The sequence below is a fragment of the Tachypleus tridentatus genome, chromosome 7 (assembly GCF_004210375.1).
Source record: "Tachypleus tridentatus isolate NWPU-2018 chromosome 7, ASM421037v1, whole genome shotgun sequence".
Lineage (NCBI taxonomy): Eukaryota > Metazoa > Arthropoda > Merostomata > Xiphosura > Limulidae > Tachypleus > Tachypleus tridentatus.
In genome coordinates this window covers 149,773,544-149,801,467 of record NC_134831.1, presented here as the reverse complement: position 1 = coordinate 149,801,467, position 27,924 = coordinate 149,773,544, and the positions used below count along the sequence as shown (strand labels likewise).

The window sequence follows — 27,924 nt, the reverse complement described above, 5'->3', positions numbered from 1 at the left end:
TTATGCACTACTAATAAGATATTTTATTTACCACAATTACAAAAGTTTGCGTTTTACGCGAACAAAAAATTAAATTGTAACTTAACTTATAACACAGCGTTAACAATATTAATAGAGATTAATTTAATGTCAGCAACAATCACGTAATTTACCGGTGCGCCAAACAGTGTTTCTCTAACGTACGTAGCACACATCACCTAATGGTTTATGATTTGGAGGGTTAATAACAGAGAATAACATCCTATTTGAGCTAAACGTGTGAGATGAAAGAAATAACTTAAAACTTATCCTCCTTTGCAAATTTTCTCAGTTGTTGCTCCCATAAGGTTGTCTAGGTTGAAAATCCTTGACTTTCTCATTTATATCTTATATTTATGTGTGTGGCTAGTCAACTGAAAATGCTCAAGTTAAAGTCATATCTCTTGCACATTTTGACACAGCTAATACCCCCAAACTATTGAAGTTCAATATTTTGTATATATTCTGCAAAATGTAATTAGCTATCTCATTATACTGTTTATGTACAAGCTCATAGATTTATGTACATTTATATCCCCAGAAAATGTATCCTGTGAAGCTTCTTTCATTGAAGACTTTGAATGTCTCTACCGTAATATCTCAAGTAAATCTTTAGAAATGAAGCGACTGTTAAAAATTGCGATATGCGTGAATTTTTCTACCATTAGCTACATATTTGAATCGAATAATTAAGTTGTTACTAATTATCTAACAAGAAGATTTGTAAAGAATAACGATGATGTATTATTTGCAATGAACAGATCCAATGAAAGTAAAAATAACCTTTGACGTTTTTACAATGTTCTGTTCAACGTGCCTTTTAAAATTATTTGCTTCAAGCTCGTGTATATTTTTAATGTTCAACGTAACATCCACCTATATTTTTGACTAGCACCAACTAACCCACCATGTTCTTCTCGCTAAAAGTATTTGTCTTTGGAGATCTCTAATTTAACTTTCTGTAATTCATTCAGTCGAGTTTATTTCATTTGAATTCCCCATCTTGAAATACTAATTCTGTAATAACTCTGAGTTATATGATAATCGTTAAAATATACGTTCACGACAATTCGTACTTAACTGACATAGTAGTTGCATATTTTTCTGACGCTCTGTAAATTGCTAAAAAGAAGGCATATGTTTTTGAAATACTTATACATACAAATTAAACAACTTTTAGCTTTTGCTCAATAATAACATTTTCACGTATCTTTCATAGAAAGTAAAAGTTTTCTAATTCAACACATCGTACCTACCTTGAAATCCACTGTTATTTCTAATTCCGACCCATCGTACTTACCTTGAAATCCACTGTTACATCAAAAAAGATGAAATGGTTTAATATCAAAATTTAGCAATAATAAAAAATAAAGCAGTCGCACAGAACAAATATATGAAAGAATATTTTAAAGTTTGTTATGCTAAAATCAAGGCTTTACGATAACTTATTTGATTGTATTTCGCAAAATTACTTTCAGCTCTTGAGATTCATTGAGTGTAACAGTTGTAAGATGCTCGATGGTGAGCCAACATGTCGACTACACTGGGCCATTTTAAATATTTCAACATGAGTGTAAGGGAAGCAAGACGGAGAGAATAACTAAATTAGGGAGAAATTCTACATTTTAACTTCATGGCTACTAAACACTGTGAGTCAGTCGATGAATGAAACTCCAAGCGAGAAAGCTGGTAAGAATAAGACCGTAGGGAAATTCTGTCGTAGCAGAATTGCTCTTAGTGCATTTTATTTCTTGTTTGACGAGCGAGGCTATAAAAAAGAAAATACATCAGAATTTATAATCAAAATATCAAACAACAAGAAAAAAGAGCTACTATCGACAAATGTATGTTAATAACAAGAAAGGGAATGAGCCTTTGTTTATTATTCAACAAGAAAGAATGTTCCTATTGACCAATACTTATCAAGAAACAAAAGTATTCTTATCGACCACTATTCATTAAGGAACAAGAAAGAAAGTTTTGCAATTATGACGTTTGTAAAACACTGTCTAATCAATAATCCATGAAATTAAACTCAAATGTAAAAATGGTTCATCATCCATTCACATTTAGAAATCTAATCAAATTAATCCAAAAATAAAATAGAGTCTAAAACTTAGTTTTAAAGCGTTTTAATTAATCTAAAAGTAAAACATTTTCCTCACAATAAATGATAAAGTCCAGTAAAAGTATCCTAAAAGCAAAAAGTGGTTATTTTAATATATTTTAAAGTAAATTTCGTAACACTTTGGTTTGCTATCGCAAGTTAAAGGAACTTACTCATAAGAATATTTATTATATTATATATTACTTATTCTAAACCAAAGCAATTATTGTGGTTTAAAACACATATCCAGCTTCAAAGCATATTTTCGAATATAAACCGTAAATTAATATAATTTGTTTGTTTTTTTGGAATTTCGCACAAAGCTACTCGAGGGCTATCTGTGCTAGCCGTCCCTAATTTTGCAGTGTAAGACTAGAGGGAAGGCAGCTAGTCATCACCACCCACCGCCAACTCTTGGGCTGCTCTTTTACCAACGAATAGTGGGATTGACCGTCACATTATAACGCCCCCACGGCTGGGAGGGCGAGCATGTTTGGCGCGACACGGATGTGAACCCGCGACCCTCAGATTACGAGTCGCACGCCTTAACGCGCTTGGCGATGCCGGGCCTAATTAATATAACGACTATTGATTATACTATGGCTGTGCAGTTAACTATAAGACTATGTAACGAGGTAACTATCTAAGAATAAAGCACTGTAGGATAAAACATATAACATATAAGCTTCATAGAAGTAACTTGTTCAGTATTTAATGCACACAACAAGATACTGTTGTAAGGTATAACATTCACTACTCCGTACCAATATAGTTGTTTTAGAATACAGTTGGTGTATGATATAATAATAATACTAGTTCTGCACCAGCTATTTTAGAATATAGCACAAACACACCAAGATAATATTGTATGATATAACACTTACTCTGTACCATTTAACCATTTTATAACATAGTACATGCACTAAGATACCACTGTGTAATATAATTATTATTCTGGTAAAGTGTAAATGCATGATATAGAACACATAGCGAGATACTACTGTCTGACGTAATACTTACTCCGTACCAAGGCTTTCTAGAATATTGTACGTAATTGAAGCACAATTATAATGTGACTATTAGGAAATACTTTGTTATACTATCCTGTGCTTAAGTGGACTTCATCAGATGTGTAAAAGTAACCATGCTATATCATAACAGTCATTAGTTCTGTACCAAAATAAATACTGTTGAATCCAACACAGGGTACAAAACCAGATATTATAGAATATAACACCCATGAATTATGTACGAATATTAATATAGTAAAATATAATACCTATTATGTACAAAAGTAGCTCCCGTGGAATGATACTTTTACAGTGGAAATTGCAAAACCTACACCTTGTCATTATCTACAGAAAATAGTACCTATTTTTAATTCAACATACGTAAGATGTGGCATTTGTGCAGTAAAAAGCATTACTTATTTGCACGCGGCTATGTTTGTTTAAAACGTAAGATTTACCTTTAAGTTAATTCTGCATATAATACTTTGTATATACTTAAGGCTGTTCATCTTAACAAAACTAATTAATTAAAAAAGTAAAGAATTTTTTTAAAGGAAGTCAATGTAAGGATAACTAATATAAACCCTTCAAAAACAATGTTAATAAAATAGTAGGGATAACATTTGCAGGGTAATAGAGTGGTAACTGAGAAAACATCTGATACATTCAATTCAATTGTGATCTAACAGTTAATATACATTGCTACATGTTAATTTTTGTCTGTGTTATTATGTAGGAATGATTCAAATGCCATCTCTACTAAGCCTGGCACGGCCAGGTGATTATAGCACTCGACTCGTGATCTGAGGATCGGAGGTTCGAATCTCCGTTACAACAAACATCCTTGCCTGGTCAGCTGTAGTTCAGTTATAATGTGACGGTCAACCCTACTCTTCGTTAGTAAGAGATTAGCCCAAGAGTTGGGAGAGGATGGTGATGATTAGCTGCCTTCTCTTTAGTTTTGCACTGCTAAATTAGGGACGTCTAGCGCAGATAATCCTCGTGTAGCTATGCGAGAAATTCAAAAAACAAGCAAATCATCTCTACTGTCCTGTTTGCAGTGTTTTTGAAGATTTGATATTAGCTATCCCTACATTTACTTCCTTTTTTGAAAGTTTCTCTTCACTTGTTTGCTTGTTTTTAACGCAGTGTTTCAATAGACATAAGAAAGTTGTGTGTATAATCAAGTTCTAAATACATGAGATTTTAACTGTAATATTTATTGTTTATCTGTTATCGGCTGGCAATTTCTGTTCCACCCTGTACTTAAGCTTTTTGGAGGGACATCAAATTGTGTAATAAAGTTAGATGTAAGGGTTAATAATAACATCATTTACACTAGAATTGTATTTTTTTAAATTACGACTAGTTATTAATGATACTTAAAAAAGTAGATACTCCGTTTGAAACTCTAGTGAAATTGGTTGACACCATTGTTTTGGTTCTTGAGTTACCATCTAATAAAGAAAGAAGCAGAAGAAAGAAGAAAAGGGAATTCAAACCTTTTTACCATGATATTTACAGAACTTGCGACATTATATAGATATTTTTATAAAAGGAAACTTTGTATGGTATTGTAAAGTTTTGACGACCTATTGCGAAGATATTTGAAATACCATTTTGATGAACAAACCTTACATAGGTCATCCTTACATAGGTGATGCTACCGCCTGCTAAACAGTAACACTTGCCATGGCTGTTTATTCCTTATGTTAAGATAATAGACATTTACACTGTTCAGGCCAACTATTGCGTTTTCAGTGGTTATTAGCCACTTTAGGAAGGATATTATAAAACTTTAGATATAGTGGTGTAATGCTTTTTTTGGTAATTAACGTCAGAACAAGAAATAAACAAACAGTTTATATTAAATCCATTGATATCATACGCTATAAAGTTAATTATTATGGATTGTTAACATAGCATATGGTTTTTAGAACTAGCTTAAACTGGCCAAATCCTCGTGAAATGTTAATGGAATTATAGCAAGATATTTCGATAGTAACAGTGATACCTGACTGATGAATCAATCTATTTTAATCACTGTATGTTTTTGCTTTCACGTGAACTGTTTTATGGCATTACATATGTCTAATTGATAAGTTATAAAAATTATCTGTATTGTTTCTTAGGTTACTTTTTACTTCTAACCTATGTAGCTAGTTTGCTTTGACAAGAAAGTATTGATAAAAACTGGCTGGGCCATCTAAGTAATATATGTATGGTAGCTTGTTCAAGTATTGTCTTTTCATTTCTAAATGAACCATAGGACTCACTTCCTATAAAAAGAGCATTCTACACACTATTATACCACCTCTAGAACCTTGTTCTATCACAGTTTGTTCTCTAGGGATTAATGAGGCCTTTCATTTTTATGTATGTATGAAAAAAGCAGTTTTCAGTTCTTCTATGATATTTTTGTAATGTTTTTTGTTTGATACATGTAAAAACAGTCCAATCCTGCTCACTGTTGGAAAATCGATTAACTGGGGAATAGTCTAAATTCTGTAGTGACGGTCAATCCCACTATTCGTTGGTAAAAGAGTAATCCAAGAGTTGGCGGTGGGTGGTGATGACTAGCTGCCTTTCCTCTTGTCTTACGCTGCAAAATTAGGGACAGCTAGCGCAGCCAGCCCTCGTGCAGTTTGGCGCGAAATTCAAAACAAACCAAACAATTTTCAGTGGGACGAAGAAGAGGAGGGAGGAAGAGGTCAAATGTACCTGACCCTCCTGGGTATTTAACAACATCAATACCCAAATACCCACACAGTCAAACTTGGGACACCTTCTGTTCCGATATAAATCACAAAACTGATCCTAAACAATTCTGGACACACTTAAAAAAGATTTACAAATACAGGAACAACAAACACAGTATATCCACCACTGGAACTGGATGGAGAAACAGCATACACTAACACAGAAAAAGCCGAGATATTTAAAAAACACCTAGAAAACACGTTCAAGACACATCATGAACCAGACATGAACAGATACTTTTATAATACAGTTACCAACTTTATTGATCAAAACAGAAGCATTTTTACACCTAAATTTCCAGTCAACACTATTACACACCAAGAAAAAACAAAAGACTGGAGCACTCATCAACTGATAAAACATATCACTGTAACAGAAGTCGTAACTGCTATTAACAACACAAAAAACAAAGCCCCTGGAGAAGATGGTATTCAAGCTATCCTCCTGAAACAAGGCACTCAGAGATTATATGAACACCTAACAGCGTTATTTAATCTCTCACTATCAGCAGGATATATCCCCGTTTCTTGGAAGGAAGCAATAATATTAATGTTCCAGAAAGAAGGAAAGCCAGCGAATAAACCAAACAACTACCGCCCGATTAGCTCAACCAGTTGTATTGGCAAAGTATTAGAGAGGATAATTAGTAATCGTCTGTCAGTTTACTTAGAAGAAAATTCAAAATTACCAGAAATTCAAAACGAATTTCGAAAAAACCGCCAAACTACATACCACCTGATTCGACTTACAGAATCAATTACCGACAGCTTCAACAAAAAACGAATGCACTGTAGCTTGCTTTCTCGACATTGAGAAAGCTTTTGACACAGTGTGGCATAATGGCTTACGTCATAGATTACTTGAAATGGCATTACCCCAGGAAACTATTCGCTGGCTGTCAACTTCCTGGAAAACAGAATGTGTAAAGTAAAATTAAATGGGGCCCACTCAGGGTCCTTTTCACCCGAAGCAGGAGTCCCGCAGGGAGGGGTTGTTAGTCCTATATTATTTATCATGTACGTGAGTAATATGCCTCTGTCGGACCTAAATTTAGGTTATGCATCACAGTTCGCTGACGATGTAGCAGTCTGGAAAAGTGCCCCCACTCCGTCAATAGCAGCAACGAACCTACAACCAGTCCTAAATAACATCGAAGAATACTACCAGAAATATAGAATCAAAATCAATATTCCAAAAACCCAAGTCATATTATTCAGCAGGCTGAATAAGCTGAAAAAAGATCCACCAAAACTATATGAATGGATCACTTTTACTGACTGCTACTTCTGCTAAATTTCTAGGTCTAACCTATGATTCAAAATTAACTTGGTTACCACATATTAAAAATATACTGATACGAATCTGGAAAAGAGCAAACTATGTAAGAAGTCTTTCAGGTAAAATCCAAGGAACATCACCAGACAACATACTTAAAATCTACAAAACATACATTAGACCAACAATAGAATATGCATCACCTGCCTGGGTTAACATAGCACCCACACATGTACAGAAACTTCAACGTATACAAAATTCAGTACTAACTTCAGCATATAAAGTACCACGTAGCACCTCAACCACATTCATGCACAAGTATGCAAACATAGACACAATATCTGAAAGACTCTTGCATAATTCTCTAAAATATTTCAATAAAAATTGGCATAAAATGACTTAATGTGTGATCTCGACAGATATCACGTACATGATGTAAATTGTCCTAAATACCTCTCCCCTTTTAACATACATTTAAGAAATGTAACACAAGCTGGCCACTATGCACTAGACACTTAGTCCTTGTTTCTTTTTGTTGTTATAATAATTATTTTTTCTCTCTTTTTGAATTATTATTCAAGTATTGAATAATAATAATTATTATTACTTTCTTTTTTTGTGCGTGTGTGTGTTACTACAAGTAGTAGTAGCATTCTCTCTTTCGAGAAAAAGGAGAAAAATACAAAAAAATATATATATATGAAAAAAAATTAAATGAAGAAAAAAACACAAGAGAAATAATAAAAGGAAGAAAAAAACAACAAAAAAACTTCTTGTTCGTCCATGCATGGACTGAGCCCTGAAATGGGCCTGAGTATGATGTTATACTTTTACTTTGGCCCAAAGCTTAAAAAAAACAAAACAAAAAAAACCCTAAGACAGACGCTATAATCGTTCGGGAGGGAGGAAGAGGTCAAATGTACCTGACCCTCCTGGGTATTTAACAACATCAATACCCAAATACCGACACAGTGAAACTTGCACATCTTAAGAACAACAAAAAGCAAAATAGGTCTCAGTTATTAAAAGCCTAACATTAACTAGCATTTTTATTTGTTTTCTCATATTTAATAACTTTAGGTTTAATACATTGCTAGTAAAATTACTGACACGATCACCTCGGTGTAAACAGAATTCAGAAAACTCGAACTGTTTTGGAAGGCTATGACATTAAGTAAATTATAGCCAATCATGATTTCTTAAACCTAATGAACGTTGGGTCCAAGATTTCACTTTTAAAACGCCCGACTTTCTTGTTTGTGGCTATGTACAAAAGTCCATAGACCAATGCTGTATCGTATAAGTTGAAGGCTGAGCAAACTCAGCTACGATATAATATCTACGTATTTACACGTAATCCTGCTAGTGCTATGTATATTGATTATTTAGAAACCGTTGCATAGATATCATTTTAAGATGCCGGGTTTTGTCACATGAAAAATTGTCTAATGGCACCATGGTAAATGAAATAATTTATCGGACCAAATGGTTGACATCGAAATGTTAAGCTTTGATGTTTACAAATACACGGATACATTATTTTATCGGATTATTTTCATTCTGTGATCTTAAAACTCTCTCTTGGCGGTACAAGCTCTAGTAAGTAAAAGAAATATTAAAGGCGTTCTGTTCAACCAAATTTAATTTATTTTTCAAAAATTACTTGAATTATAATTATCGCAAACAGGCATATAAAACAGACTAATTTTATAAATTACTTATAAAAATAATAGACGACATATTTGACAATGGCTTTGTGTGAAAAATTATTTTTGAGAGTCGTACTCGTATCTATTTACAAACTAGTTCACATGTACTTTTCTATTATCAAAACATTTTTACCCGTTCGTTTGACTAGCTGAGGTAGGTAGTGATGCCAAAAGGCACAGTACTCTGCACGGGGTCCTCTGCTAATTTTGAAAGACTGGGAGTCAAGAGTCAAATATTCTTTTCCGCTGCTGGTGTGGATGACCCAGTAAGTTTCATTCTTGGATTCAGAATTCTCCTTGTTCGGATTTCTGAGAATGTAATTGTTGTGGTTAGTCCATACTAAAATTTAAATATCCATCAATTGTATTTTCTTTAACCAATCAAAGACTGGTATAATTAAGAGTTTCGGTGAGGGAGTAATGTTTTCTTTCAGTGGATTAGTTAGCTACCTAATGTACTATCTTTTTTAATATTAGCTTGAGTATTGAGAGGCTGAGACCTGAATTTATTGTGTAATATAATTGATTTTGTATGAACATTTTACCTAGCTGCATTAGACATATTAATAACATATTTAATTAATTTAAATCAATGGCTTCCTTTGTTTTATTGTGCAATAAAAGAAAAAATTAATGACAGACACGAAACTTTACCAATCTTTTACTTCTTTTCTCAAAATATATTTCAAAAATTTCATAAGCAACTTTTCTGATGAGCTGCAAAATCTTCGAACCTAAAGGAAATAATTAATCTTATAAAACAGTTAATCATTTACACGCTCCAGAGTCAATATGCAGATCAAGTAGGCCTAGTAAATATCACAAACATAGATAGAGTTACTACGTTCAATTAAAATGATAAAACTGAACAAAAGTCTAACCGCTCTTAATTTTCTTTTATCAGACAAAAATTTCTCAACTTTCTACTCATGAAATAATTATTGAAACTTATATATTTTTTAATATTCGTGTTTAAGGATTTTGTATAATAGAAAAATAAGATGATTAATAAAAATAAAATAAGTTAATTAACAGGTTAAACAGAATATTAAATTACATGAATATGTCTCACATAAAAATATTTTACGGTAACTAAAGCACGAATTAAAAGAGAGTCTTTCTAAGTATGATACGTATTTTATACAATTCATGTTGTAAAACATGATACAGTAGGCTAAACATTCAGTGGTTGTCAGCCGAAGTATAGCTGTTGAGGATAACACAGAATTTTATGTAAAATATTCTTCAGCTTCTTTTTTCAAAGTATAAATCTTGAAGATACAGAGACATTAAAACACACTTTCTTGTCCACTGTTGGTTTTCATTGAGAATTAGTCCATTTTTATATTTTATCTCTAAATTAATACTATCCCTGAGAATTGATTTACGTAATTGAAGAGTCATACAAGTTCTGGACCTGACAAAGTTTATGGAATTAAGGTTGAATATTGCCGATATTTTTACAATAAGAACATATTTATAAATAATTTTCGGGTTTTGTTTTCTTTTATTCACAAAACTTACAAAAATCTATGAGTTATATTTCTTAATTGGTTTTTATTTCAGCCACCAGGGGTCCACCAGTTAGAAAGAGAGAGAGAGAGAAAAGAGAATAGCCTAAAAATGATATATAGGTGACAAGAGAAACGGAATATGATTCTATGTATAGGAAGTGACTTTGTAGATAAGACATAGCCAACGTAACCCTTATTATTTCTTATATATTTGCGAAGAAACAAATTTAAATATCTACCATATTAAATGGACGATACAAAAATACTTAAAATGTGATATCGGATATCATTGAAACAAAACAAAAAAATGAATATTATATGCAAAAAAAGTTTAACAACCAAACAGATCCGGTATTATTAAAATTAGATGGGAGTGAGGATAGAGGTTATAGTCCATTTCTGTGCATTATTTCATCAAGTTTATGAATCGTTTCTCTTATTTTAGAAGCTAGTTTGATTTTGATAGAAACTGTTTCCTATTTAGTTTACTTATTTTTGCGAATTTTACTCATGTTAATTAGAACGCATGGGGAATTTAAATACATATGTGTGTACATTAATAATGATAAGCTAGTCGATACAGCATTAAGCAGAATTCTTCACAGGTAATTTTGGCAAAAATTCAAACCTGTGACACCAATTTTAAAGTCTTTAGACTTTAAAACTAGCACAGATGCGAGGTCTATATTTAGTTTTCAAATATGAAGATAACAAACATTTTATCACGTGATCATAATTGCAACTAGTTTTTGTAAGAGTATCGATAATTGAAATTTTACAGTATATATGTTGTTATTTAATAGTAAAATCTAAAAAAAGATATCTGATAAATATTTTGTTATGCAAGAAGAACCAACAACATTTCTTGAATCAGAAAGTAGATTTTTGTTGTTTACATTGTAATAGTTTTATTGCTTATTGATTAGAAAGCTCGATCCTTTTTGCTTAACTTACCCCGTTTTAGCAAAGTTGGCCCAATATCTCATAATTTTCTTGGATAACATTATTTCCTTACTCAAGTATCTATATGATGGGTTGAGAGGTTCACCAAAGACAAATGGGATTTCGTCGCCGTGCATGACACCCATCCACCGTGGCCAGGGATTGATAGAAGAGCGGTGGGTAAAGTAGTACATATATACCTTGCTTCCAGCTTTGGCAAAATGATGGGCAAAATCGTTAACACTACAAGTAAAGTGGTAATCTCCCACAATTTTATCTATTGCATCTCGAAGTTGGATGGAACTATTTGGATTTAGCCAGTCAGTGTATTGAAAGATAATAGCATTTTGGGCAGTGTCTCCAATGTATGGATTTAATTCCTTGATCGAATCAACAAAATCTTTTCTTGTAAGATACACGTCTTCTTCCCTTTTAAACAACTCTGTCAAGTAGTAAATGATCCAGTACGTTCCTTCCTCTGAATTGCTACCCATTAAGACATCGGTCTTCTTAAAGTTCTTGGTAGCGAGTGAAATCGACGGATGTTCGTCAATAAATGCACCATCTACAATGGGAACAAAAGGAAAATCAATTACACCTAAATTTCCTGATTCGTTCATGACAAGATCCATCGGATCTGCATTTCGAAGACATCTTACTACAGCTTCCAAGTCGTTTGGATCATGTGGACACTTGAGAGCCTCAGCAAGACGTAGACCACGTTTTATGGACTCCTCGTGATCAAGTATCGCCCACGGAGATGTTGCTGAACCACTCTGTAGAATACCGCGATTGAAAAGGTTTCTACTAAGTGGAGATAACAAGTGAAGGCCTACACTAACAGCACCAGCACTCTCACCGAACAATGTGATGTTTTCTGGGTCTCCTCCAAACGCAGCAATGTTATCATGGACCCATTCCAAGGCCATTAGCTGGTCAAACAACCCGGCGTTTCCAGGTACATCTGGTCGATCGAGAAACAAAAACCCCAGAGACGCCACTCTGTAATTCAACGACACCACAATTACTTGTTCTTCAGTAGATAATATTTTGGCGTCATATACATTTAGTGTGGATGTCCCACTGTAGTAACCACCACCAAAGATCCACACCATCACAGCAACTTTTTTAGGCTTGATATGAGGCACCCAAACATTCAACTTCAAACAGTCTTCACTAAGTGGAGTGTTTGGATTCCACATTTTTGAACCCGAAAAGTTGCCAAAAAAATTATCACTGATCTGAAAACAAGTGTGAGGTTTCTGGGTGGCATTAAATATTTCATTCCATGGGTCAATAGGCTTAGGATGTCGAAACCTATACTCCCCAACGGGTGGCTTTGCGTACGGAATGCCCCAGTAGACATCAACCAGATTCCCAGTAACAGTTCTTGTAGTTCTTCCTCTGATTAAACCTTTGTTAGTATACACTAAAGGGTTTCCTTCAGATCGCTTCAAAGGAATACTCCGTCCTAGGTCAAGGGTGATGACACATATAGCTAATATCAGTGCCACACCATGATGAAAAGGAGAATATTTCCGCGAAGTCGAACTAAAGCTTTTTCTTGACACTAAGATCATAATCTTTGTGGATGTTAGAAATTTCCAGCCCTACAAAAGAAAACAAAAAGTATCTAATTCCAGTAATTACTAAAATACGATTTAAATATCTTTTTTTTCGGTGAACCGATGTTTGATAAAAGAACCTATTAGAAGTTGTGTGTATGATATTTAAACTTAAATTCAAATGAATTGCATGCTTTCATCGTTATACAGAATAATGCAACAAATGCACAGTTATATAAAAACTATAGGTTTAAGTACTCTACATTAAAATAATTTTAATTTGAAAATCAACAAAATATGTTGCAATAACATTTGATATGGAACATATTGTATTAGAAGTACATTTTGGTACTGTTTTTGTTATAGTGGTAATATGATACCGTTGAAACTGTTCAATTTTGAGAAAGGTATATGCAATTCTTTTCCAACGCAAAATATTTATAGATTCAATCATAAAAGGGCCCGGCATGGCCAAGCGTGTTAAGGCGTTCGACTCGTAATCCGCGGGTTCGAATCCCGCTGGCACCAAATATGCTTGCCCTTTCAGTCGTGGGGCGTTATAATATTACGGTCAATCCCACTTTTCGTTGGTAAAAGAGTAGCCCAAGAGTTGGCGGTGGGTGGTGACGACTAGCTGCCTTCCCTCTAGTCTTACACTACTAAATTAAGGACGGCTAGCGCAGATAGTCTTCGAGTAGCTTTGCGCGAAATTCAAAACAAACAAACAATCATAAGTATTTTGAACTTACAAGAGAGTAATATCTCATTTACTTAATTGCATTGGAAAACAAAAGAATATACATCATCTTCATTGTTTGAACATTAAGACCAACCAGAAAAGGATTTGCAACAAATTGTAAGTCAGTCGTGGTAAACAAAGTGCAGGGTTATGTAAGCGGCTATTATCAACGAACAAAAAGGCTAATCAGTGCAAAAGCCCCCCCCCCTACCGCGTGTCCCTGATAATAGTACGGAACGTAACCAAGAAGAAATTGTGACTGAAAAACCATTTATTGCATTTAAGAATTTTTTAGTTTCCATTAATTAATTAATTTCCCTATTATATCATATACATTATACAGCTTTGCTCACTGCATTTCGTAAATTTTGATTTTAATAAGCACAAAATACTTTTTAAATTTGTCTGTTGTTAAGCATAAACCAGCTCACTTTTTAGCTTTTGAAGCTCTCAAACTTACCGCTGAATCACCAGAATCACGAATTACAAAGGAAAAGCACAAAATTTTAGAATTTTTTTGCATCATAGGGTTTATTGGTTATATATACTCAGTGGCCACTTTATTAAGTACACCTGCTCTTTAACGCAAATAGCTAAACAGCGAATCATGTGGCTACAACTCAATATATAAAGCATACTGACATGGTCAAGAGGTTCAGTTGTTGTTAGACAAAACATTAGAATGGGGAAGATAGTGAGCTAAGCGACTTTGACCGTGGAATTATTTTTGGTGCCAGACGTGTTGGTTCAACCATCTCAGAAACTGCTGACCTCCTAGGATTTTCACGCACTATAGTCTCTAGAGTTTACAAAGAATGGTGCAAAAAACATCCAGTGAGCGGCAGTTCTGTGGGTGAAAACATTTTGTTAATGGGAGAGGTCAGAGGAGACTGGCCAGATGCGTTCAAGCTGAAAGAAAGGCCAGAAATACTCAAATAACCATTCTTTACAACAGTGGTGTGCAGAATTTCATCTCTGAACACACAACTCGACGAATCTTGAAACGGATGGGCTACAGCAGCAGAAGACCACACCTTGTTGCACTCCTGTCAACTAAGAACAGGAAAATGAGGCTACAATGGGCACAAAATCACCAAAACTGGACAATTGAAGATTGGAAAAACGTCACCTGGTCTGATGAATTTCGATTTCTGCTTCGACATGCATATGGCATAGTCAGAATCTGGCGTAAACAGCATGAATCCATAGATCCATCCTACCTTCTTTTAATGGTACAGGCTGGTGGTGTAATAGAATCGGGAATGTTTTCTTGGCACACATTAAACCCTTTAATACCAAGTGAGCATCACTTTAATGCTACAGCGTACCTGAGCATTGTTGCTGACCATGTGCATCCCTTTATGGTCACAGTCTACTCATTTTCCAATGGCTACTTCCAGCAGAATAATGCGCCACGTCACAAAGCACGCATCATCTTAAGCTGGTTACAAGAAATGAGAGTGACCAGTGTACTCCAATGGCTTTCACAGTCCCGAGATCTCAATCCAATAGAGCATCTTTGGGATTAGGTGGAACGGGAGGTTCGCAGCATGATTGTGTGGCCGACGAATCTGCTAAAACTGCGTGATGCTATGGAGTCAGCATGGACCAAAATCCCTAAAGAATGTTGGCAGCACCTTGTTGAATCCATGCCGCAAAAACTTCAGGCTAATCTGGAGGCACAAGGACGTCCTACCCGGGACTAGATAGGTGTACTTAATAAAGTGACCACTGAGTGTATGTTAAATGTGAGAAAATAGTGTCATTTAAGGAAGTAAGTTCATGATTGTTGGAGGTATAGTTAGTTTACCTTTAAATTTGCCTTTACTATAATTACATGTATTATACCATTTCATAATAAACACCAAAAAAGAAGGTGATGTGTAAAATATTCAGAACTACATATTACTATGGTTTCATAATAGTATCTAAACACAGGAAGTCTAAACTGACTCGTAAATTTTAACTTTTGTAGTAGCAACTGTAGAATTGCTTCGTCTGTAAAAAATTGGAATTAAAGGTGAAATTAGTGGTTCTTTACTAATAAACTGCAGGAAATCAGACTTTGACATAAAGCAATGTTCCACTTTCTCCCCAAAACAATTTTTGAATTTTTGACACCAAAATTGCGCATGCTTGTTTGTTTTTCTCTTATTATTGGCCATTTCTTCTTTTTTCCCAGTTTTTCATCTTCTGAACGCTTTGTTATCTGATACGTCAGTTTTTTTTCTTAATAAAGTTTGTACTTTTTTATTTTCATTGTATTCCGTTCAAATTTCATTTGACAAGTATCTGCCCACAAATTTCGTTTTATTTAAAGTTTTCGTGAAGCATTAACAGTGAAAAATTCCCAAAAATTATTTATCATTTTGTAACAAAAGTTTGACACCAAACATTTTGCCTTTCAGTTCATGTTTTCAGCATGACTTTGGTATCGACATATTCAACCTAAATAATATTTTATACGATACCTCTCATCATAAAACTCTCCCACAAATAACATGAGACAAAATGCATACAATGACCTTAAATTGCATATTTGACATTATTGGACACCAGTAGTAATTATACTTAATGATTAATTATTCGTGTCTTTGTTGCGCTCAGAGAAAAATATTGTGAAGAAAAATTTCACCACTAGAAAACCATGATCAATGAATACAAAGGATACTCAGTGCAAAAACCCCATTGTGCTTCAGGTAACAGTAAGGAACATAATCAAGAAGGAATTCCCATCGCTCTGTTGTTGTTCTTTGGGGCTTTATGGTAGTGGTTCAGCATTAAGTTGAAAATCTGATTTCGATACCACTGGGATACAGTACATCTTTGTGCTGAACAACAGACAAACAAACAACACTATAAAAACAACCATATAGACCGATATTTGAAACGAAATTTTACTTCATTAAAAATAGTTTTTTGTAAGGAGACCAAATTAAACGAAATAATAAGATTTTATAACAGAGTAAGAAATTCATTTTTATGAAGCTTCATTGTAACAAAGAAGGAAAATAATTTAAGGTTTGCGACCCTTTGCTGCAAAAATACGCTTGACTCTTTGTTATTTTAGGTGCGTTATAAAAGTGACGATGAAATCCAACTCGATAACATATGACTTGTTCATTACTTGTCTTCCCTCTAATGTGGCCCAGCATGGCCAGATGGTTAGTTCACTCGACTCGTAATCTAAGGGTTACGGATTCAAATCCCCGTCACACCAAACATTCTCACCCATTGAGCCGTTGAGGCATTATAAAGTTACGATTAATCCCACTATTCGTTGGTAAAAGAGTAGCCCAAGAGTTGGCAGTGGGTGGTGATGATTAGCTGCCTTCCCTCTAGCCTTACAATGCTAAATCAGAAACGGCTAGTGCAGATAGCCCTCGTGTAGCTTTGCGCGAAATTCAAAACAAACTAAACTCTCTAACGTATCATTTCAAAACGTAACCCCAGTGTAGCTTTGCACGAAATTTTGAAAACAAAGTAAAAAAATGATATCAATAAACACAAAAAAATAAGTACATGTTATCAACTAGCTTACAAATTAAATATATAAAGGTAAATTTGTGTCTGTTATTTCGCACCTTTCAACTGTCTGTTCCTTATACGTTTCCACATTTCTGCATCAATCAGCATCCAAACTGACACAGTGATACAGGATGATATAAAGAGAGTTATGAGGAAATTACCCCCACTGAATTTCATACTGATAGAATTCTAGAAAACAGCATGCCTTTCTTTTTAGTATTTGTACCCTTATGTATTTTTACTGCAACTTTAATGTTTATTTTGTTTAAAAAATAGAAACACAATTTCATATCCTTTGTTATTAACAAATTTTTAGTTCATCAGCCTAACAAGTAGAAGCTCCAGCTATTATGTTAATTACGTTCAGTTATCACATATATACATTGACACATCTTTTCCATCACACTTCATCATAAGGTGAATACTAACCTATCGGAGAATGGTAAGTTGAATTGATTTTTTTTAACTCTGTAAAAATCAAAGTATCAATAACAGATATTTAATGGTATTAACTAGCACAAAACAATTAGGTATTTAAACCAAACTTAACTACACTTTAAACCACAATTTAATTTGTTGTCAAATAAATAACACGAAGTAAAGAAACAAGCCTTACAAAACAAACCATTAAAATAGGCTCAAACGAAACGACGATTGTGCCAAGTTTAATACAAGGTTGTTTACGATCCTTAAAACATTACCTTAAATTTCACTACAGCGGATAAAGTTTAGTGTAAATTCACACTCTTAACAAAGATTTGCTCAGATGTCAATACCTTCGAAAACAAAAAGACTAAAGTTTACAACAATAAAAGTTGCGTTTAGTTTGTTTGTTTTCTGATACTAAACCTACATCGAGCTATCTACTAAGTCCACCGAGGGGAACTGAACCCCTGATTGTAGCGTTGTAAATTCGAAGACATACCGCTGTACTGGCGGGAGGGGATGTTGCTTTTCGATTTAATCATTCCTGAATAAAAACAGTCTATATTTCTAAAAATGACTTGTCCAAATTAAAAAAAAAGGTAAAGTACATAGATAAATTTGGAAAAACAGCCTTTCAGTTTACATTTTGTTGGATAAAAAACAACCATTAACCTTAAAAAGGGTTCAAACTATGATAGCCTAAAGTGTAACAGTTCAAAGCCAACAATTTCAGAAAAATATAAAAGGCAACATTTCTGAGAAAATAAAAATTAATTTTAACTACTCGTGATATAAATTGAGACCATGTCCAAGATTATTAAAGCAAGTGTATTAGAATTTTTATGGTGCTCTTCACCCAAAGTATATATTAATTTTTATTCTAAACTTAAAATGACGATCCCGGACCAAAATCCAGCAAAAAATACAGAAGAAGAGCTTCAGTTAATAAACTGTGTCTTTGCATCAACTGTCTGTGTTAACCACAACAAGATAAGACATTGACATATTTAGATTAGGTGACATAACTCTTAAAGCTTATGAACCGGATGATGAACGTGAACACAAGCAAACTTTTCCACGATTTGATTTCCAAACTGATGGTAAATATCAGATCTAAATATGCCAGATTCAACATATTTTACTATTATTGTATTTCTTTTTTAACAGAAGAACTGACGTTTACCCCCCAATGGCTCAGCGGCATGTCTGTGGACTTACAACGCCAAAAACCGGATTTTGATACCCGTGGTGAGTAGAGCAAAGATAGTCCGTTGTGTAGCTTTGTGCTTAATTCAAAACAACAATTTTCTTAACATCTTTAATAAAATATACTTAAGGAGCTTTAAATAAATCATTTCATAGCGACGTTTTTAAGGTGTATTAGTAATAGTCAGGCGACATAAGCTGGAAAAACATTAATGCAAAGAAATTAATATGTAATAGCTTATATGTGTTGGACAACAAAAATAAAAACACGAAATAATCGAAACGACTACTACTATTCTATTAATGGTAAATTTGTAATGCAGTTAGTTGCTTGGAGTGTTTTAAACTAAGTTACATTATCATTCTATTTGGATACTATATTTTCAGTCTGAATTCAGGTATATTCGTTTCTAACTTTAAACTATTGGCTAGAGACAAGGCAGCCAATCAGCAGCGCTAGCCACCATAAAAGCTTCGTTCGGGTTTGAAACCATTTTGAAACACTTTTATAACACATTCAAAGCTTCAAATTAGGTCGTGCTCAGTTTCATCGCTACTCCAATTTTAGATCTTTCTATCCGAAGCCAGCACGTCAGTCCCCGACCCACATTATTTTGGGATTATAAAAAACTGTTAACATTATTGAAAATTAAAAGTTGAGTTCCTCTATCGACGATTTAACACTAAATAAATATTCATTATTTGTTTGATCGTCATAACTTTTACCGAATATTTTCAAACATCAGGAAAACATCCAAAATATCAACTATCTCTGTACTTTTAAAAAATGTAAAGTATCATCGTGTTTTCGTAATTCCATCAATGAACAATGAAAATTAAGGAAATAGGTTTGTAGTTAATCTGAACAGAGTTTTTTAATATTTAAAACACCTAAATTATTCATGATGATTTTAATTTATTACTTATAATTGAGGGTTGGCATGATCAGGTGGTTAGGGAGCTCAACACGTAAGGTAAGGGTAGCAGATTTGAATCTCTGTCACAATAAACATGCTCACCTTTTCAACGGTGGAAGAGTTATAAAGTGGCAAACAATCCGACTATTCGTTGGTAAAATAGCAGTCCAAAAGTTGGCCCTTGGTGAGGTTGGCTAGCTGCCATTCCCCTCGTTTTATACTGCTGTATTAGAAATGGCTAGCGCAGATAGCACTCGTGTAGCTTTGCGTAAGTTCAAATAAAACTTTAGTTTATCAAGTTTTAAATCAGTCTTACATGATTTTGTGAGTAAGACATTTAAGTTACGTAAAACAAAACTTTCGATCATGTTCAAAACTTAAATTACAGTTTGTGTTTTTTCTTTTTTAATTGCATAGAATTACTTCCTAATAAACGCAAGTTAAGTGTATGCTGTAGTAAAATATATTGGAATCAAAGGTATGCGTTTGGATAATCTACTTACGTTCGCAACTAAAAAAAAAAAAAAAAATCCACTTAAACAATTCAGAACGAGACAGCCAGAAATAATCATTCCTTCACGAGCGCCAGAGGCCCAGGCATGGCCAGGCGGGTTTAGGCGTTCGACTCGTAATATGAGGGTCGCGGGATCGAATCCCCGTCACACCAAACATGCTCACCCTTTCATTTATGGGGCATCATAGTGTGCTATCAATCCCACTCTTCGTTTGTAAAAGAGTAGCCCAAGAGTTGGCAGTGGATGATAATGGCTAGCTGCCTTCCCTCTAGTCTTACACTGCTAAATTAGGGACAGCTAGCCCTCGTGTAGCTTCGCGCGAAATTCAAAAACAAACAAACGATCGGCAAAACCCAGCAAAAAAAAAAGTTATAAGAAAGCTAAGTAAAGCTTTCTTATTTTACATTTGCTCGGTTGTTGCTGAGTGTGACTTAACGTAATACAGTATCACCTTTTTAGATAAGATCTTATAAAATTGGACGAACTGAACGGTGAATAATTATTAGAGAAGAACTTATCAATTTATTGACAGTATAGTTTAATACTAACCCTATTGTGAGACATACCTGTTATGTAGGCACATCCAAACAAGATAATAAACAACTACTTGTAGACGACTAACTTTCAAAAGCCAAGAATATATAATTTTCCAGTCACAACTTGAAATCAAGGATTTTTTTTAATGGAAAGATGGCGGAGAAGCTTAAGTCAAAGTCATTCCATTTGACCACATATCTGACAAACTCCTATATATACACTCATATATATAGGACCCACATTGTGGTGGGGATACACTGTCTGTCAGCCTTCACCTCCATTTGCTAGTCCCACATAAATAAATAAAATAAAGACATAGTAATAGAAATAATAGATACAGAAATAGAAATTAAGATAGCGAGATGTGGGTTCTCAAGCCTACAAAGTCCCACATTTGCCTGCACAGTTGTGGGAAGGTGACTTCTCTCCAAAGTAAAGAATAAGAAAAATTAATTGAAGAATAGAAATAAGAACAAAAAATAAGGTAATACCATTTGAGGGTAAGTAAGTTAAAAAGGTACATCTTGAAGTTAGCACTGCATCCTTCATTATGGTAGAAAGGCACTAATTGGAAGCCTAGAAAACGAATTATACTAGTATGAAGAATTCCATTCAGTTATCTAAATTAACCTAACTAGCATATCTCCCAACCGCCACCCATATATGTATATGTATATATACATATGTGTGTGTGTGTGTGTTTGTAAGCTGTGTGTATATATGTATATGTATATGTATGTATATATATATATGTGTATATGTATATATGTAGCTATGCATATATGCTATATATATATGTATATATGTATATATATATATATGTGTGTGTATATATATGTGTATTGATGTGTGTGTATATATGTTATGTATATATGTATATATATTATTATGTGTGTGCGTGCGTGTGTGTATGTATATGCATATGTATATATATACGTATATATATATTATTATGTATATGGTGTGTTAGCGTTGACGTATATATGCATATATAATATATGCATGCATATATATGTATTATATTAATGCATGTTATATGTATATATATATATGTATATATATATATTATATATATATGTGTGTGTAAGCTAAGCTTATGCTGTATATATATATATATATATATATTATGTGCGTAATGCATGTGCTGTATGCTGTGTGTATATATGTATATATATGTGTGTGTGTGTGTGTAGCTGTGTGTATATATGTATATGTATATATATGTATGTGTGTGTGTGTGTGTGTGTGTGTGTGTGTGTGTGTGTACCTTGAAAGATTTTCTCTTCTCCACACTTTAACATGTTTATTTCTATACGTTTTTTATTACAAAACTAAGTTTTTGGTGTACACCTTTTGTTTGCTTATATATCGGCCATTTAATTTGAGAACATAATCTAGTCTTTACAATAGCTGTGTTCAAAGTGCTACCCAAATATAGCAAATGCTGTTTGTTAACTTCTGTGAGGTTTGTTCTTAAACACAAATACCGCTGTCAGGTTTTATTCGTTATTGCACATAGACTCTAACACATCTTATTTTACATTCTGTTTCAGTTTGTTTACAGGTCTGAAGAACAACGGTTGCTTAAACTTTAATTTTTAGAATAAATTGTGTTTGTCCGCTTAGAATTTTCTCATGATAATAGTATTCTTTCACAGAAATCGTCTCTTCAGGAAGTCAACAACACATACAGCTAAGAAGCGGAATTTGATTGGACAACACACACCGGCCTTAGAGACAGCTATGCATATCTAAGACCTTTTACTCATTTTGATTTAGAATGAAGTACTTTGCTGTATTAACTCATACAGATTGAGATTCGATATCCATGATTGACACAGCTCAGACAGTCTGCGATATAGATTTATGGTTAAACACAAATACCGCTTTTGTGTGTAATAATTATAATCGAACAAAAGACAAAACTGAATTCAAAGAATCCGTAATATTATGGAAAATTTAATTTAAAATGATTCCAAAAACGATTTTTGTCGGCATTTGTCACTCCAAGCTGAATTTCTTTACATTATTAATAAAATTGCAGTTAAAAAAACATTGTTCATGAAAAGTTCACATTAAAACTTCTATTTATATCATAGAAAGTAAATAAAACAAATTAATTTCACACACTAATCATACGTAAAGAGCAAAAAATAAACAGTGAAAATGCAAAGTAATGGTTAATATCGATTTAAGTGGAAAAAATCAAATAGCGTTTCGTGGAAACGTTGACCGACTTAGTTATTTTCGTTTCATAACGACTTTAACTATCCCTACGTGTTTTCAGAGTTTATCATGTTGTAGATTTAGATAAATTAAAGAAGGTCAAGTATACTGAGTATAGAAATAAAGCGCAAGAATAGGGTAAAACACTGAAATTAGTTGCGGAATGAAAAAATATGGACAAATAAAAAGAAAACTAATATTAGTGAAGAAAAAAAGTATACGTTAATATTCTGAACCACGTATTACATAATTTCATGTATTATTCATGTCACGGGGCTCCTGAATTACTATGCAAGTGAAAACATCTGGTGAGAGCCTGATCAAGTTAAAACACCTGCAACCAGTAATGTCGCCCGATTCTATTTAAGCTTAGCTGTACCGTTTGACTACTATCCATTATTAAATAACATATGCTTTTGATGTGCACGAGTCTTATGTAGCCCGAAATTCAGATTATAAGCTGAGAACGAAGATGAAAGCTGACTGTAGCATAAAAAATATATATTTGCAAATTGACAATGTATTTTTCAGTAAATTTGTTCAAACTTACAATTTTAAGTTCAGAGTATTATTTTGCAAAGTGAAAAAAATCATAACATTTTGAAAATAATGTGTTCAAAGAGAATTTTCATTAGAGCACATCTACATTTCAAGAACTCTCAATTGTCGGTGAATATTATAATTTTTAACTATTCATAATCCCCCGCTGGTTTGTTTGTTTGTTTCTGAACTTTGCGCAAAGCTATAGGAGGGCTATCTGCGCTAGCCGTCCCTACTTTAGCAGCGTAAGACCAGAGGAAAGACAGCTAGTTATCACCACACACCACCAACTCTTGGACTACTCTTTTACCAACAAATAGTGGGATTAACCATCACTTTACAACGCCCCCACGGCTGAAAGTGCGAACATGTTTGGTACGAGAAGGATTCGAACCTGCAATCCTCAGATTACGAGTCGAGCTCCTTAACAACCTGGCCATGCTTCTCCTCCTTTCTGGTACAGCGGTGAATCTTCGGATTTACAACGCTATCAGGGGCTCGATTCTCATTTTTAACTATTTGTAATTCGTGTTGCATCCTCACAGTATACCTTCATTCTGAGATCTTTTACGTCGATTTCAAGAAAAAAATGATGTTATGATGGAAGGGAAAGATACATTTTAAAATGAGCGTTAAAAATTTCCAAATTATAAGAATAAAAAGCTATTTTGGGTTTTAAGCAAAAACTGCAAAAAAAAGCTATATCTGTGCTATTTGTACCTTCCGAAGGGATCAAAACCGCAAATTATGCGTCATAAGCTCATAAGCTGAGCGCTGAGACATTTAGGTGCAATGTTGAAAAGCAAAATAAAATAACAATTAAATTAACATTCCTTAGATACTTAACGTTTGTTCAGTTATTAAGATGAAACTTAAAATAGGTTTATATTTGAGAACTATAAGAGTCAACTGGATTAAGTATTTCTTGGAGTGTGGAAAAACTCAACTAGTTTTTACAGAAGGTGTATGTGTTATTTATTCAAATGGGTTGAATATGAATTATTATTATAACACGGATCGTATGGTTACCAATCAAGAAATCTGAAACACAAAACAAAAAATTGTATTATCAATAAGTGTGTAATTTGAGCAAATAAGCTCAAGTTTAATAGTATTAAACATGACTATTCAACAAAATGCTCAACACCTCATTATTTTTGTTCGACATTTCTCTGATTATGAAATCAAAAGTATCAAGGAAGTTTAAAAACCTGATACTGATGAATCCACAGACTAAAAGTATCAGGTTTTTCAAGGCCTATCGAGGCTTTCAGTTTCAAACACATACAGTTTTCATCAGCAAAACTACGCCGATAACATGATATGCCTACCTGTGTCTCCACCTGTGTTGAGCTTCAGTTCCAGGCATTTATAATCTTCATAAGCACAATTACACTGATAATATGAAATGCCTATCGATATTGCTAAATGTGTCTTAAGGTTTGTCTGCCGAATATGGGATAAAATCATTGAACATAAATGGTTTATAAGAATACAAATTGACACTTCATCAACGTTTGACACGTTGTGACTATGTAAGCACTTAGACAATATATATAAGGTTGAATTAGAGAACTATTCCTACCGTCTAACATGTGGATACTTAGAGCACTCGGTCCTGCTCTATGATTATTATTTTAAAAGAAGAAGCTTTTTCTCATGCCTTCAAATAACCGGACAGCAGTCACAATCATAACATGCACAAAATAACTCACACTTATAAATGTAACTATTAATACGAAAAATAACTTCCTATATTGTCATGAAAAAAACTTTATTAGTTTTGAATCGTGCTTTTTAATGGCCTTTACGTAATATTTCAGAATTCGAGTTATAAAGTTAAATTTTCGTTAACGAAACTCTGTGTATTTATTATTTTAAAAATGAATTCTTCAAAACAAAATTAAGAGTACATACATAATTATTAAATTAAACATATTTCTCTGTAATAATTAGTGAAATTTCGGAACTAAAAGGTTCAAACTTCGTTTGCTACTGACAGTTTTGTCAAGGATGTATAAATTCCATAAGATTAAATATATGTAATTTTTGCACGAGGAGTAATGTTATTTCATATTACAGCTGTTAATCTGTTATCATAAATACATACATGTTTTTTGAATGGGTGGGAACGTGGGTTGGTTTTCGCACAAAGCTACTCGAGGGCTATCTGTGCTAGCCGTCCCTAATTTAGCAGTGTAAGACTAGAGGGAAGGCAGCTAGTCATCACCACCCACCGCCAACTCTTGAGCTACTCTTTTACCAACGAATAGTGGGATTGACCGTCACATTATAACGCCCCCACGGCTGGAAGGGCGAGCATGTTTGGCGCGACTCGGGCGCGAACCCGCGACCCTCAGATTACGAAGCACACGCCTTAACGCGCTAGGCCATGCCAGGCCTTTACTAAATTACCTGAGCCAGACGTGACTAGATGGTTAGCGTGTCAAAATGTGAATCCCAGGATCCATGTTTTACATCTTGTTACCGCAAAATTGCGCTCCACACCTTGGAGCCGTGAATACCTTATAAGAGTGGCGGCTAAATTTTACTGTTTGAGTAGAATAGCTCAGGAGTACTGTTAGCTGTGTGCTTTACTTTCCTTCCAGTTTATCAGATTAAAATTAGGAAAAGCTAGCGAGAAGAGCCCTCGTGTCGTTCTGACCGAACGTTAAAAAAAAATTAAACAAATTAAAGCATCTAGGTGAGATTGGACTGGTGCTAAGTTGTATTTTTGGTAAAGCTTTTATCTATGTACAAGTCCGGGAAACATGATACTAGAGGAATTCTGTCTGTGTCACGAAGAAAAGTAACATATAACTAAAAATTACAAGATGACTCAGTCATAACTCGATAATCTTTCATTGTAGGCCATTTGCACGAGCAACTTTCTGTTAATTTTTCAGATATTCAGAAAAGGCACTAAAACCTGAAATGGTTAACCGAAGAGTCTGCAGAAGATAAAAATTCCTTCCTCAGGAAGTGTTTGGTTATGGAATTTCACTGACTTTGACTTATCTGTTTCTTTATTTTTGTTATCTAATATGTAAAACTGGACGAGAATCTCCTTTTTACCCAAATAAATTGTGAAATCGTCGTATGGACAACTAGCTGGCTTTTCTCCAATTATATTTTTTATTCGTTTACATTTCCATATTGATTCTCTGAAATATGTAACGACTTTGAACCTATATTGCTAAAAATACGAAATTGAATAGTTAAGAAAACATTTGAATTATCGAAACATAATTTTGATTGCCCAGTAATATATTTTCAATTAAATACTTAACTTTTATGAAGATAGCTTACCTTGATATCAGAAACTAGGTTGGAAGTCAAGAAACGAACCAGTCCCGACTATATTTTTGTTTCATTTCAAGTACTAAAGTCCTGAAGATTCTTGCTGTCCGAGACTGTTTTTGAGATGATTGTTTTCTCTGATAATTTTTTATTTACTTGCTAAATTTAAAATGAATCTTATTTTGCAGTTAAATCGGTGAAACAAGCACGAAGCCATTCGGGATTGGCCCTAATCAATGCGTGCGGTTGCTCTTGTTACGGATATATAGTTAAGAACCTCCAAAAACAAAACGTTATCTTCAATTTTGTGAATGTTGAATCTCCAGGAATTTTAGCTGGAACAGTACAATTCGCTCGTCGCTCGTGCTTCTACCACTGGAACGCTCAAAAATTCCCAGTCTCCCAGTTCTACTCTCTGTTAACCAATCACGATCCTGAGTTGTACGCTGGTGTCTCCATGGCAACATCAAAGAGCTTAGAATTATCGGAGTGTAGAAGATCCCGAATTCTTCAAAATCTAAAGAACTGTATTTTTTAGCACGCGTTATGTCCTGAAATTTCTTGAATAAACTTTCAATCTACTATTATCAAAAGTTATAAAAAAAGTTCACATTTCTACCAAACTACTTGAAATGATCGAGTGACATGGTTTATTTTTAATACATGCATATTGAATGTAAAATAGAGCTGTACATGATTTATTGTACGTCTTCTATGGTTGTTACACAATTTTATCCTTTCTTTCTTTAATAGTTTCCGACAAACTATACTTCCTCTGTTTAAGGTGACCAAGTCGAAGTTAAACAAAGTTTTATATATTTTTTATTCACTAATTAATGAATTATTGTATTTCTAGCTGATCTGAGGTGGCGTAGAGTTTTCACATTTTACTGCCAAACGAAAACATTTTTTAGCCACATAGCTTTATCAGTATTCTCATTTAACAGATTTGATCAACAAACACTAAGTAAAACTATTAAAATGTTTTATAGCGAATATAAAAATAGATTACATCACAAAGTGAGACTTAAATATGTCATATTAAAAACTTGTGAAACAAATTTTGAATATTATTTTTAACAAGAAAATT

At 33.7% G+C, this 27,924-nt stretch overlaps 2 protein-coding genes across 2 annotated transcripts; one reads left to right on the top strand and one right to left on the bottom strand.

Moving 5' to 3' along the window:
* On the bottom strand, positions 1 to 27,205 carry LOC143256891 (acetylcholinesterase-like). The gene is made up of 4 exons (XM_076514710.1): positions 26,844 to 27,205; positions 11,348 to 12,945; positions 9,013 to 9,188; positions 1 to 1,786 (listed from the first exon to the last, which is right to left on the bottom strand). The coding sequence occupies exons 2-4, from the start codon at positions 12,913 to 12,915 to the stop codon at positions 1,659 to 1,661; spliced, it is 1,872 nt and encodes a 623-aa protein (XP_076370825.1). The 5' UTR covers positions 12,916 to 12,945; positions 26,844 to 27,205; the 3' UTR covers positions 1 to 1,658.
* Positions 14,647 to 15,168, top strand: LOC143257836 (transposable element Tcb2 transposase). Its single transcript, XM_076516867.1, has one exon. The coding sequence runs from the start codon at positions 14,647 to 14,649 to the stop codon at positions 15,166 to 15,168; it is 522 nt and encodes a 173-aa protein (XP_076372982.1).
* Positions 27,206 to 27,924: the final 719 nt, after the last annotated feature.